Source organism: Zootoca vivipara, chromosome 15, assembly GCF_963506605.1.
Source record: "Zootoca vivipara chromosome 15, rZooViv1.1, whole genome shotgun sequence".
NCBI classification, from domain to species: domain Eukaryota; kingdom Metazoa; phylum Chordata; class Lepidosauria; order Squamata; family Lacertidae; genus Zootoca; species Zootoca vivipara.
Genome location: NC_083290.1, coordinates 33,565,194 through 33,579,724, shown reverse-complemented (window position 1 = coordinate 33,579,724; position 14,531 = coordinate 33,565,194). Strand labels below are relative to the sequence as shown.

At 46.7% G+C, this 14,531-nt stretch overlaps 1 protein-coding gene across 2 annotated transcripts in view; it reads left to right on the top strand.

The window, feature by feature from the left end:
• The window catches only part of ESAM (endothelial cell adhesion molecule), an 89,845-nt gene that overhangs the window by 56,151 nt on the left and 19,163 nt on the right, over positions 1 to 14,531 (top strand). The window contains exon 2 of one of the 2 annotated variants that reach the window (XM_035139065.2): positions 12,150 to 12,307. In XM_035139065.2, the coding sequence (XP_034994956.2) occupies positions 12,150 to 12,307 (158 nt within the window). The remainder of the gene's footprint in view (positions 1 to 12,149; positions 12,308 to 14,531) is intronic. The other variant, XM_035139066.2, reaches the window with a different exon arrangement.

The following is a 14,531-nucleotide window of genomic DNA, read 5'->3' as shown; positions in this document are numbered from 1 at the left end:
TATTAAGTTAACTGCAGTACTCCTTCTGGCCAACGTGGCTGCAGTTCTTACCCTGCTCACTGTGACTGCAGTTCTCACTCAGGTCCACAACATGCAAATGAAGGATTGAGAGTGCTGTTCACGGATTGGGTAGCTAGGGGAAGTTTGTTACTGTTGCAAGTTACTGAGTGCTATATAAGCCAGTTGGCTAAGCTACTGTTCAGTCGGGACTCAGAGCTGGAATAAAGAGCTGGTTGTTTTGAGAGCTGTGTCTTCATCCTTCTTACCCACTATTCTACATTGGAGAGCAGTTGTGTTTTGGTCCGTGTGTTGTTTTGGAAAATGTGAATTAGCTAAGCTTGCCTTTGAATCTGAACTGGATCAGATTTTATCCCCACAAGCAGAGCGGGAGGGCAGCCGTTCTTCCCTCCTGCTCACTTCCTCTCTCCCTTCCAGCAACTGATAAGCAGAGTCGTGCCACCTTTGTAAGCACAATCCAGGTCTTCCCCCAGAGTCTTCTCTCTTTCTTTTTAATGCACACGCAATCTCAAGCGAGAGCCATGTATATGCTGGGGAGAAAGTGGCAGCAGCGACTTCCCAAGCAGATGTTCTTTGCCTCTCCCCTTCCAACCGTGCCCCGCTGACCTCTCTTCAGGAGATAATTCCCCCCAGCTGATCCTTCCCTTGCACTGTCACAAAATAATCCCTGTAGCTGTAACTCCAGCAATTAAACCAGCTTGCCCTGCTGGCCTCAGAACTGCATCACCGCATTGTCCCCGGGACTCTCATCCGAAGTCCATGAGGCTGCGGCGATGCTGGCATTCTGCGTCCTAACCTGTTAATATTTCCTGACACTTTGCTTATGGTTTGTGTCATCAGATTTGCCTGCATTTTGTTGTTGCTGTGAACATCACAGTGACAGGTGGCCTTTTTGCTTTGGGCAATCTCCAAGGAAACGAGTGCAGATCTTTCTGTTTGCCAGCGTTAAAGTACCACTTAAAAATGGGGGTGCTGTGTGTGAAAAGGAGCCCTCTTGCCGACGGCTTGGCGGAGATCAGCAGCAGCAAACAGCAGGCATTTGAATGAGAATGAGAGGAGAAGGTTGCGGTGTTTGTTTTTGTGTTGGCTCTTATCCAACCAAGCCTGGAACCCTTTCCAGATCTGCCACAGGCTCCTTGTTCAAACTTGTGCATGCCTCTAATGACCTCTTTCCAGAAGTTTGGAAAGTATGTAGACTGAACTTATGAAGGGGGTAGGTGCAGATGAGGACCAACCAGGGTCAAGACTAACTGGATGCCAGGCTCGTTTAGCGATAGGTGGCGGTCCAGTCGTGAGCAATTTCAGAACCCAAGTCGCAATCTATGGCACCTGAGGTTAAAATTGCCACTGCTGCCACTGCTACCCGAGTGACCTGTTGTGCAGTGTGGCTCAGCTGGTAGGTGCTGCAGGCGCTTGGAGACAGAGAAAGAGCCATGGATGGAGTGCCAGGGACCGGTTGGCTGCTGACTCTTCACTGGTTTGTGGAGGAGGAGGAAAGGAGAAGGGAGCAAGAAAGGCAGCCTGCATGATCCATTTCCCCTCTTCTCTCCCTTCATCTCCCCCCCCCCCACCAGCAGCTCTCCCCATTGGCCTTATAATAAGCAGGCAGCCCCTCCAGAGTTTGATTAATTTTCTTCTTCACCATCTCCCTTCGCCCTTCTCGGCTTGCCCCCTACGCAGGAGCCCCCTGAACAGCCCCTTTCATTCTGCTTATTTTTGTTATTCTGAAATATATTGTGTGGGGCTTATTCCCAAGTAAACACACCCCATACCAGCTCATGGGGCACACACCTCTGTTCTAAGTACAGTGGGGTGAAAATGCATGTGGGAGGGGGGCTCTTATAGCTGGTAACTGTTTTTCTTCTTCTTAATGACTTGGTAGAATTGGGAAGGAATTCAACAGCACAGAGAGAGAGAGAGAGAGAGAGAGAGAGAGAGAGAGAGAGAGAGAGAGAGAGAGAGAGAGAGAGAGAGGAGGCTTAGATGACAGAGAGTGAGTTGGGAGCCTTGCATGGATGCTTCTAGGAAGGCATCCAATCGGGGCCACCTCAGCCTCTCTCAATCAATCAGATTTTATCTGACCGTCAGTTTATCCATACAAAAATTAAAACATCTAAACATCTAAAGGAACTTAAAACTTAAACCAACAATAGGAAATAGGCTATACATTTAGACTCATGTCAATGCTGTCAATTTTGACTTTATGACGCTTAAGGGCCAGAAAAAGAAATTTGGCCACCAAGGAGGCTGTTCCAGTAAACTTGTTCAGCAGAAACAAAACCTGTCTTTCTCTGGCTACAGAGCTAAGTTGGCCAAGGAGTGGAGCTATGAGTTTTTGTCTAAGATCTGCATAGAATGGGCAGATCAAAAGAATGGTGCTCTCTCAGCACCATTTTCAGCTCGGCTCAGTGTCCTGTGTGGGATGGGGAGGAAGGAGGGCACAGGGAGTGTTTCCCAGGGAAGAGGATGCAGAGGGAGAAGTCTCCAATGGCAGCCCCTGTTGCCTGTTCACTCAGCATGCTCCCAGGTCTCACGCCTTCCAGTGGGAGCTGGCGGGGTGCCTGACCAAGTGCAACATGTGGAGCCCCTTGGTCTGCTTGGCACCCCTGCTGGTGGTGGTGGGCATACATGCCAGCCTCACATACCAAGGTAGGGGGCTGAGATGTAGGGACAGAAGTGGGGGTGGGAGAGGGGGTGGCGGTGACAGCAGGACAAGTGTGTTGGCTGTCTTGTGCGAAAGGGGAATTCCTTCAGAACCGTGCGGGGGATGGCAGAGCCTCAGGTCCATGTGAAACACTTTTGAAGAAAGGGACACCACAGCCACCTGGCCGAAAGTTACGCTGGCAGTGGAAAAGCAGCAGTTTTTTGGGGGGGGGGGTGGACCCTTCGCTCCCTTGTGAGGGACACACTGAAACAAAGGAAAATATAGTGTGCCTGCCGTTGGTTTGCAGTTATTTAGCATAAGGTGTATCCTTACAGAAATGGAGCATCTCGTAGTTTCTGGGGCAAGAGGAGGCTTCATTCTTCAAGGCTGTGAGGTGGGGAGGGGAGAGAGACTTTAAACTAAAAGCTGGAGTGTTTTGTCTCCCCAGCCTGTGGTAAGCTTGGGACTCGAACCAGAGGGCCACAATAAATTAATAAAAATTGTTGCTGATTTATTTATTAATTTATTTTTTATTTATAAAAAAATACGTCTAGACCTTCTGTTTTGGCGACCTCAGCTGAGATTCTAGGAGCCATGTGGTGAATAGCTTTTCTATCCCAGTTTTATAGGAATGTGGTCGTCATAGTGTCCTATTTTTTTTGCTCTTCAGAGTATGGCAACCCTAAGAAGATCTGAGGCAGCTAAAGAGTTTGCATGCCTCACCCTTTCCGTATTAAGGGTGCTTGCTGAGGGCACTATGCTCACACAAAATCCTAGAGCCAGCACGGGTCGTCCCTGTTTTGTTTAGGGGCAGAGGGGAGGATCTCATGTCAGAAGATGGGGAAAGGCTCGTGCTAACGCTGAGGTCTGCAATTGTGATTCCATTTGAATCTGCAAGGAGCTGATAGAAGTGAAGGAGCCGGAATTGTTTGGTAAATCATCTAGACGCCTTATCAAGCAGGATGTTAAGTGTGGCTTCCTGTTGTTGTCTCAGCCGTTTCCAGGGTTTTGTTCCACCAAAGTGTTCTGTGGAAATAGCTGGGCCCGATGTCAGCGTGCCGTTCCTGTGACGCAAGGCGGGGGCATCTTATTGCCATTGTCTTGCATCCTCCACTGAAACGCTTGGCCTTGGAAGGCAGGAAATCCCTTTGGTCTGAAAGCAGATGGCGCATCCTTTAAGGAGACCAAGCAGGGTGGGAGAAGAATGGCACCTTGGCCGTTCCTCATGCACAGGAGCCGCCTTAGCAGCTGATATATGAGGAACAGCCTAGGACTAAACCAGAGTTCAGGTCCATTTGGGGGATTCTCTTTTTCAAACTTCTCTCTGTTCAGACCCAAAGCTCACTGGGCGACATTGGGCCAGGCTGACGGCTGACCTTGTGAGGTTGTGTGAGGCTAAAGTCAGGGAGGGAAACCCATCTTCCCTGCCTGTAGCTCCGTGGAGGAAGGGGTGCAATATAAATCTCTCTATATATAAATGTAAACTGGGGATGTGTGTTCGTCTCCAATGTTCAACGAAACCGCTTGACCGATTGCGTTCAAATTTGGACACAAAGTCAAATGTGAGTACGAGAGCAAGCCCATACCATTTGCGTAGACAGATGTCGCACCTGGGCCAGGGAAAACCCCGTGTTCCAGAACTCACAAATCAGACAAAAGTGCATGCTGGGAGCACAGCAGAGGTTGCAAAATGACGCCCTCTAGCGACGGCTACACTGGTACTGCACCTAGGAAAACTTCCCTCTCCACAGCATCTTGGCTCAGCTTTCCAGACTGGGCCGAGTGGAGGTGGGGGCTTACCTGGGTGGGGGAGGGGCAGGATAGGTAATGGGTCGGGACAGGGTGGGACCAATCACAGGGATGAGCCGGGGGTGGGGGGAGGAGGGGCCAGGATGTAAAACAGGGGGACTCTGAAGGTGAGGGGAGTCTGAAGGGGGACTCTGAGACTCCATTTAACAGACTGAACCACAGCAATGCGTGGCAGGGCCAGCTAGTGTAATATATAAAAATTACGGTGAACTAGGCTGGGCCAGAAACTATATCTGCAGGGGTGTGCATTGGTAATATGCTGCCCTGTGTGAGGCCAACAGTTGACACCCTTCCTGCTGTCATGGAATTCTACTCAATATGATCCAGAGCAGAACTCCGACGTAGAGTTAGCAGAATAAAAACTTAAACACATTGCAGGATTCCCAAAAAATAGACCAGAGGCAATTAATATTTCATCCAGCAGACCTTTACTGCTACTGAAGGCAAATGAGCACAATGGTCACAAATCCAATGCATTCAGGATTGGCACTGTCCATAAGAAATTCAATTGCAGCAGACTTGACTTAAACTTACAGTCTTAACACTAAGTATACTATCAGAACACAACACCAGAAGGAGAGAGAGAGAGAGAGAGAGAGAAACCCCCAGGCTCCTTCTGGCCCTACTTTTATAGTCAGCATGACCTTAACAGAAAGAGTTAACTGGGACCAGTTTAAGCCAGCTGTACTCAGCTTCTCTGAAGGAGTAACCCAAACATCATGAATAGGGCCCCCCAGACTTACCTGCCCTTTGGCCGGTGCCTCGAGCGCCGAATTGTGCAGCGGGCCAGAGCGCGCAGGAGCGCACGCCCATACACAATTTCCGGCGTACTTCCAGGTCGCTCGGAGCATCAGAAATAGCTTGTGTGCATGTGCCAGCATCATTTCCGGTGCACTTCCGGGGTGACGGAACACCGGAAATAACTTGTGCACATGTGCATGGCCTCCTCCAACCCGGAAGTGCACCGGAAATGATGCGGGCGCATGCGCACAAGCTATTTCCGACGCTCCCGGCGACCTGGAAGTGGGGACCCATGCTGTGCCAATAAGAGCGGGCAGTGGGCGGTGGCGGTCACCGAGCCTTATGGGCCGTATCCGGCCCCCGGGCCATAGTCTGGGGACCCCTGATCATGAACGTTCTGCTGGTTTCTTTCACACAGAGAAGCTTCCAGAACCCTCTTGAATTAAGTGGAATAGGAAACACATCAGAACAATACTTTCTGCACTAAGAAATGCAAACTGACACCTGCAGCCCTCGCAGAATGGCCTAAGTCCAATAAATTAGGTGGGATGGAGGCGAAGGCGAAGGCTCTGGCAGGGTCCTAGTGCCCTTCCACACGGTGGTGGACCTACAGTTTGGTGGTCCTAAAGCTTGAACTGTTTTGCGGGGGGGGGGGGGGGGCTTTGCAACCATCAACAAGGTCTGAGTAACCATTGTTACCTGTTACCTTCTTTAATGGGGTTGTTCCATCTACTGGATTACCTTACATGTCAAAAGTCACCGCTGTAAATAAAACAAAACATTCCTATGCCTTATAGTTTTTGAGGTGTGTGTGTGTGTGTGTGTGTGTGTGTGTGTGTGTGTGTGTGTGTGTGTAAATTAAGGAAATCTTATATACATGCAAGCCAAACATCGTTTCTGGGGGCCCTTCCCGGATTAGGGGCCCTGAAGCTTTTAAAGTTTCATTAGTTTCATAGCAGATCCTTCCCTGCTCTCAAGTTATTTTCCATGTCAGATTAGAAAGCCCTCCACTCAAAGCTGCAAAAAATAAATAAATTCCTGCCCATCCCACTTCATTAGTGACTATGCCTAGAGAAAGCACAGATGACTGATATTTTGTAAAGGGAATTGCAAGGGTGCTGGTGCATCGAAATTCATCAGACAACTGGTTTCTGGTCACTAGTTCTTGCACACCAAGCTCCCCCTGTAACAGACTGCATTTCTGATGCTAACCAACATTGCCGTCATATTATTTCTGGGACTTAGGCGAGGAGCAGGCGATGGGCAATGTCTGAAGGATGCATGATAATTCTCCCAACCTCGTGGGCAATTCTCTCTTCTCACTGACATCTTCTGTGGTATTGCAGTGTCAGGAAGATGCAGAGCGTTCCAAGAGCATGCGATTTCAGCTGATGTTTTGCCCCGGAGCTTCCACGCTCCAATCGGAACAGTCAGAATCGAGCCCATCACTTTCAAGAGCCATTAGCTTCTCTCTCGAACATGCTGGTTGGGGCTGCTACAATTAAATCATTAAGAGCTCCCCAAGCGGACCTCTGATGATGATGAGGAGGATTTTTTCATGCCTGGAAAGGGCTTAACACGAATGCAGCGCCACACCTTCAATCTCCCCTTCATGTTTGCTCCTTGCCCAGTGGTCATTGGTCATCAGGGCTACAGGCAAAATGTTCAGTGGAAGAAAATTGAAGGTGGGGTGGGGGAAGGGGGATACTGCTCCTTCTCTTTGCCATATTCAGGGGTGATCTGTAAATCGCTAAAAGGACACTATCCATGCCCAACACAGATGTGTCAGCATAGTTAGAGGACCTGCTAGGTTTGCAACAACAACAAAAACCAAGAGGGGTGGGGAGAGATAGAGATCCTTTAAGGTTTGAGGGGATTGGGGAAAACATCCTGTTCATGACACAGCCCATCAAGGATGTAGAGCGGTACGGAATGGAGTTTTCTGGAAGAGGGCATGGCTTCCTTGAACGGAGGCACATTCCGCTCTGCAACATTTTGCTGCAGGTCCCACTTGTTTTTATTTATGTATATAATACAGTACAGTGGAACCTCGGTTTATGAACACCTCGGTTTATGAATTTTCGGTTTATGAACGCCGCGGACCCATCTGGAACGGATTAATTCACTTTCCATTACTTTCAATGGGAAAGTTCGTTTCAGTTTATGAACGCTTCAGTTTATGAACAGACTTCCGGAACCAATTACACCCATGCTTCAGTTTATGAACGCTTCAGTTTAAGTACTCCGTGGACCCGTCTGGAACGGATTAATCCACTTTCCATTACTTTCAATGGGAAAGTTCGCTTCAGTTTATGAACGCTTCAGTTTAAGTACTCCGCGGACTGTCTGGAACGGATTAATTCATTTTCCATTATTTTCAATGGGAAAGCTCGCTTCAGTTTATGAACACTTCAGTTTATGAACAGACTTCCGGAACCAATTGTGTTCATAAACCGAGGTACCACTGTATAAAGTCTGTGCACATGGATGTGTGTAGATAGGGAGTTTCAGAGGGCAGGTGCCGCCATGTTGAAGGCCTAATTCTGACATCATACGGAAGAGGCATCCGAATGAGATGATATCTGCTGGCAAATGCACTGATTGGTGGGGAGGTGATCTTCTGGGTATCCTGGCCCCAAACTGTTCAGGGTACTGGCTCCCATAAGCCCCAGCCATTCTCCCCACAAAACTACAATTCCCAAAGTAGTTTAACAATCAATTCTTCTTCCCGGTAACCCTGGGAATTGTAACTCCGTGAGGGGAATAGGAATCTTCTAACCATTCTCAGCAGTCTTGGCAAACTACAATTCCCAGAATTCTTTGGGGAGATTTCATGATGGTCTAAAGTAATATGACACTGCTTTAAATGCATAGTGAAGACAGGGCCTGAATGAGCAGAACCACGGCTTGCAGTCGTGGTCAGCAAGTTTCCCATTTTCCCCCTTTGCGTGATTTTCCGCTCGCGAGTGGGCTGGATACTGGAATGGAGTTGTTTTGTCGATAGCTGATGTAAAATGCTTTGGCATCAAGAATGTTCTGTGCTCAGAGTTCAGAGAACAGTTGCCCTCTTCAGGCATGTGTGTTTCTTTAATTAATCATCTTTCACAGTCCCAAAATAGAAATACTAATGAGAGAGGGTAGCACCGCTATGGCCTCTGTGAGTTTGATGGGTTGTTTTGGAAAGCGCAACCCTCAGAAAGGCTGGATGTCTGGAGGCGACAACTGTGCTCCAATTAATTTGCACAGATTGAACTGTCTTTACCTGCCATTCTAAGGATTGCTGCATGCAAATTCTGCATGGTAGACCAGAGTTGTCCAAGCATTTTCCCTCCCTAAACCGGTGGAATTACACTGAAAGAATGTGTGGAACATTCCAGAAATGGTGAACATTGTTCTCTTGGAAGAACTGCTACAAATTGGATTATTGCACTGGGCGGGCTGTTGCATTGGAAGAGCTAGCATAAAGCAAAAAAAAAAAAAAACTCCATTAGAATCTCTTTTAATGGAGCAGTTGATGTTGGAACCCATAGCAACAAGATTGTTAGGCAAAATATGTCATTGACACACACCCCTGTGATGGAAGGATCATTTGGGTCACTAGGCACACTGAGGACTTATCTGATTCATCGGCCTCCCATTTAGCTGTTTTCCTCTTCAGACCCCATCACCATATTAACTTTAAACCTGGTTCAGACATAATAGGAAACCATGGTTTTCTGCAACATGAATGAGCTTGCATAAGCTTAAGGTCCTGTGCTCCTCCCTCCCCATCTCTCTCCTCCCCATTTGCAGCTGCAGGGATGATATGGGAATCCTACAGCCCTGCTTCCAATTTTAAACAAACCTCTGTTCCTTTTGGTATCAGAACTCAGGGAACTGTGGTTTGTTTAAGTGCTGCTTAGTGAGAGCAATTTACAACCTGAAACCCTCCTCTGATTTTGGCTTGTTTCATTAACTAGAGTAAATAAATAAAACCACATTTCCCAGTTATAGGAGGGAAGCTGTGTTATTGTTGGAAGCACCTGCTCCCACTTTTAAATTTAGCTCATAACCACAATAAAGGAGCACAAACATGAGAGCTGGGCAAGCTCAGGGCTAAATTACTGTACACACCATCCTAAATGCTAAAGCACACCTACCAATCTTGCCTCCGGCTGTGGCAGCCCTACCTCCCACTGAAAGCAACAGTTAAGCAGAACGCATGAAATAGTAGTGATGAATGAGTAAAAACCAAGTGTCATTTTAGCAAACGAATAACTAAGTAGCTGCGCAATTTAATAATGAACCCAAATGGAGTATAGAAGAGATTTACGCCCACTTGCTCATCTCCAACCACCAAATATAATGTCAGAAACAGTTACAAAAATGGCACAGGCATGGGAAGTTGGCAGTCTGATGAGCTTTGGTCATTGCCCATGGTTTTTAAAATGTATTTATTCCGAGAATATTTATACACTGCCAGCAGGGTAGCAGAATTTCCAGATGGCGTACATTTAATTCATTTAAACATCACCAAACAATCTGAAAAAGAACCAATTGCCAACACTGAGTCATGCGATGGATTCTCTCCAATAGGAGCCCATAAAAACTTCACAACCGGATTGGTAGCTGGCACTCTCGCTTCCAATGGCTGAGGAAAGCTTTCATTTTCCTGGTGGTGCTTCATTTGAGGGATGACATCTGCACCACCTATAGTAAATAAGCAACATCTGTGTCTGTGCTACCCAGTTATTATTTTTGCTGAGCATGTTCTAATCCAGGAATACCCAGCATAGACTTTGGCTTCAGATAACCATGCTGAGGGGGGCTGAGTTCAGCCACATCTGGGGGGTATCATGTTGATTGCTCCTCTTCTGATCTATAGCATACTGAACTAGATACAGTGTTACCTCGGGTTACAAACGCATCGGGTTACAAACTCCACTAACCTGGAAGTAGTACCTCATGTTGAGAACTTTGCCCCAGGATGAGAACGGAAATTACACGGCGGCGGAAGAAGGTCCCATTAGCGACAGCGCGCCTCAAGTTAAGAACGGTTTCAGGTTAAGAATGGACCTCCAGAACGAATTAAGTTCTTAACCAGATTTACCACTGTTGTTAATCCAACCTTTATGGCATCATGGGAGGGTTGTGTGTATGTCTGACCTACACAGTGACATAGCCTCCAACATTTCTTAGGTGAAAACGGGCATTCTATTCTACATCAGGAATAGAACTCAGGAATATTGAACTCAGTGGGACTTACTTCTGAGTAAAAATGCATAGGCTTGTAGTGCAAGGCTGCAGTCTTTTTTAATGCAGTCATACCTCGGTTTAAGTACGCTTCGGTTTGAGTACTTTCAGTTTAAGTACTCCGCGGACCCATCTGGAACAGATTAATCCATTTTCCATTACTTTCAATGGGAAAGTTCGCTTCAGGTTAAGTACGCTTCAGGTTAAGTACGGACTTCCGGAACCAATTACAGTCATACCTCAGGTTAAGTACGCTTCAGTTTAAGTACTCCACGCACCTGTCTGGAATGGATTAATCCACTTTCTATTACTTTCAATGGGAAAGTTTACTTCAGGTTAAGTACACTTCAGGTTAAGTGCAGACTTCCGGAACCAATTGTGTACTTAAAGCGAGGTACCACTGTAAATTTATTTATTTGGTTTTTCAAGTTACAGTTTTACAATCACATATCCAGCATACAACATAAAGACAAGATTCCATAGAATCTCCTGGACTTCCCTCCTCCCCTTTCTTGGTCCTACTGTTAATCATTCCCTCCTGCATATTTTGTAATAATCCAAATCTTTTACATCTCCATTATATCCAGAATTCACCATTAGACTAAAAGTGTTATTCCAATCCTACTCACAATTTTAACTGTTTACAATGGTTCTTAAAATAAATTATAATCTCCTCCCCTTCTTAATTAAAGTTTTGGTTTTCCTGATTTCTGATTCTTCCGGTCAAGCTGCAGTCTTTACTCAGTTGTTTCGGACTAAGCTCTATTGAATATATTGGGGCTTATTTCTGAGTAGACATGCAAAGGCTTACAGGATAAGGCTCCGTTTATAAGAAAGGAATAAACACTCCATGTGTCTTTTTAAATATTACTGGCTGCCGAAGCATTGCAATTAAAGAATTTAAAGTGGATTGGTAACATTTTCCTTCAAAATTATAGGAAGGGCTTCATATGTCAGCTTTGCCATTTCTTTCATTTGGTGCAGGTATTTTATTTTCAGTAGGAACAGGACTCTGTTTTTGCACGCACACACACCACAGCAAAGGTTCCTGCTTCGAAAAAGGACTGGAGTGGGAGGGGGTCTGATCATTCCACCACTTTTAATAGTTCTGTGAGATGTAGCAGGGAGGAAAAGGGAAAAATAGGACATTTCAGGTTCAGATCAAAAACCAGGATGGCTTCTGTAATTTGGGGGCTGTCCCTCAAAAATTGGGACACTTGGAAGGTATGCAGTGATGCTGTGGGGCAGAGGTCGGCAACCTAAGGCCCATGGGCCAGAAGCGGCTCATGAGGGTCACTTAACCAGCCATGAGCCGCCCCTGAACTGAGCCGCCCGCTCGGCAAGTCCCTGCCCGCTGCGCTAAACCGGCGGAGCGCAGAGCGGGGACTCTCTTCCACGGCTCCAGAAATCGCTTCTGCGCATGCCCATACACCAGAAATTGCATCTCCGCATGCCCACGGTGCCAGAAACCCCTTCTGCACATGCCCAGATGCCGAAAATCGCTTCTATTTTCGGAAATGCGCAGACGCGATTTCTGGCATCGTGCTGCACCGGCCCGGCCCACGGAGGATCTCCGTGGAAGTGATCCAGCCCATGCCCGGTAAGCCTTGCTGACCCCTGCTCCGGGGCCTTGCCTACTAAATATTCATAGGTGATGGATCCTAGGATTTGAGAAGCAACTGACACCTCTCTCTCTTTCTCTCAGCAGGCCTTTCTTACGGTGCGCTGCAGGTCCAGGTTGGAGCAAAATCGGTGGTGGTGATTCAAGGACAGCGGGCCATCCTGCCCATTTGGTATACACCTGAGAGCACGGAGCAGCCCTTTGTCACATGGCATCTTGAAAGGCCTCATAAACGTTCACAGGTAAAGTCCAATTCTGCTTGGGCAGGAAGCTCACTGGTTGGCCTAGCCTACCCAGTGTCAGGCTTGAGGGAACCGGCTTCCTCCCCCGTGGCCGTAAATGAGCAGATCAAATGAAAGGAAATTCTTGCCAGTTAGTTTCTTTAATAAATACATCAAAGGACAAAAGAAAGCATCTAACCAGAATGGCAGTGCTCCTAATTAAGGTCACTCCCCCCCCTCCGTCCCTATTAATCTACGTCACTTCGCTGTTTAAAAAGATTTTCTTGGTTGATGTTTGCAGTGCGGGCTGTCCCCCCCCCCTACACACACACACACACTTCCATTTTTCACAATTGACTTCCCCTCCCAGAAATGAAATTTGAAATCTGAATTTCCTTGTTGTAATTGTTGCTGATTTAAAGCTCTGTAATATTTGTGTTGCAATTTGGGTTCCTTGCGATGGCAAAGCATGAAATATACACTGTATCAGAGGGAGATATTTGATGACTGTGAGCTTTGATTTACCAGGGCATCTAACACCTGAAGGTCTATAGCATTGTTTCCTACACTTGGGTCTCCAGGTGTTTTTGGACTACAACTCCCATCATCCCTAGCTAGCAGGACCAGTGGTCTGGGATGATGGGAACTGTAGTTCAAAAGCACCTGGAGACCCAAGTTTGGGAAACCCTGGTCTATAGGTTTCCCATCCTAGGCTTAGCTTCATACTCAAAGGTATCATTAGTGTGCCAGTAAGCAAAGTTGCATGTGCACAGTCAATTTGCAGAATTTCTTCCTGGGGTAGAAGTGGCCTTTACCAGTCCAGAATGACAGTTTAATTTATGTTTTTATTTATTTATTTTATAATTGGTCTTGTGACTGGGGAGAGACTGTTTCTTTCATTTCCTATTTCCATCTTTGCTCGGTTCTTTGACCAGCTGACAGGCTGCTAAAAATTGTCCAAAGCCCACTTGAGTTGAGAGAATTTTTAGCTGACGGACTCCTAAAGCTTTGCTTCAATGCTGAGTGGATTTTAGCAGCCTGTCATCCCGTCACCGAGAAATAGCGTTGTGCAAAGATAATTGTGATGATTTGAAGGGTCTGTTATTGCAAGCAGGGATTCATACATTTCCCCTAAACTAATCTGTAGGAGAAAATGGGCCTCTCGTCTCCACGTAACAACCCTTAGCATTAAGATGAAGCTTCAGGACATTTGAAGAGCTTCCTAGCCTCCCAAGAATTGCTATTAAAAAGATGGTGGTTTAAATGTCCCGATTAGGCATCGAATAAGCATGTTAGGGAGGTTCTCAGGCTGGGTGGACAACAGCCTCTCCTGACCGTTACATCCCAGTGTTATAAGAAAAATCTGCTCCTTTTCCCTTATGGTGTATTCCAGAGCCTGTATAGAGTCCTTAAGTAAGTTACCTATCGGTAGGAGAAAATAACAGAGGCTAACCAGAGTATATTGAGAAGCAAAGCAGCTAGTAAGCCTGATCTTTATTCAAGGAACTGTTGCAACCCCACTCACCACACGCAGGAGGGAGAACGCCGAACAATGGTGTGCAAGCCCTTATATAGACTTTTGAAATTGCCCACCCTGTAGACCAAGACCACCCCCCAAAACATCATACATATATCGCAGAAGGAGGCAGCCTTCTGTTGGCCAGGGTACCTGATAATGGTCACTGGTTGCATTACCTGGGCAGCCTGGCCATTCTCACAGGCTCACCCTATTCATACACAAATATGCCCTAAAGGCAGGATTTGCAAGCAAAAGGACAATGGGAAGGCTTTCCCCATTTGCCTCCCTTACTGCAGAGGAATATTTGAGGTCCTTGGGAGAGTCAAAATGGCTTCAGGATTGCTCTCCCATACTATTTCAGACACATGGCTCATACATTTAGCTATGTTTGCATTTATGAATATTTATTCTATATTTGAGGCCTTAAAATTCTTATAACACCAGCACCCACACATTTGGCTATATATGTGTAGAACTGGCGTCAACAGTCTGTGTAGTTGGGCATCTGCCGGGAGCTCTCAGCCCTGCAGGGGAACCTATGACCGTCCAGATGTTGTTGAACTTCCACTCCCGATAGCCCAATTGATTAAGACTCTTAATCACAGGGTCATGGGTTCGAGCCCCACATTGGGCAAAAGATTCCTGCATTGGAGGGGGTTGGACTAGATGACCCTCGTACTCCCTTCCAACTTAATAATTCTATGAAATCTATGAAACTCCCACCAG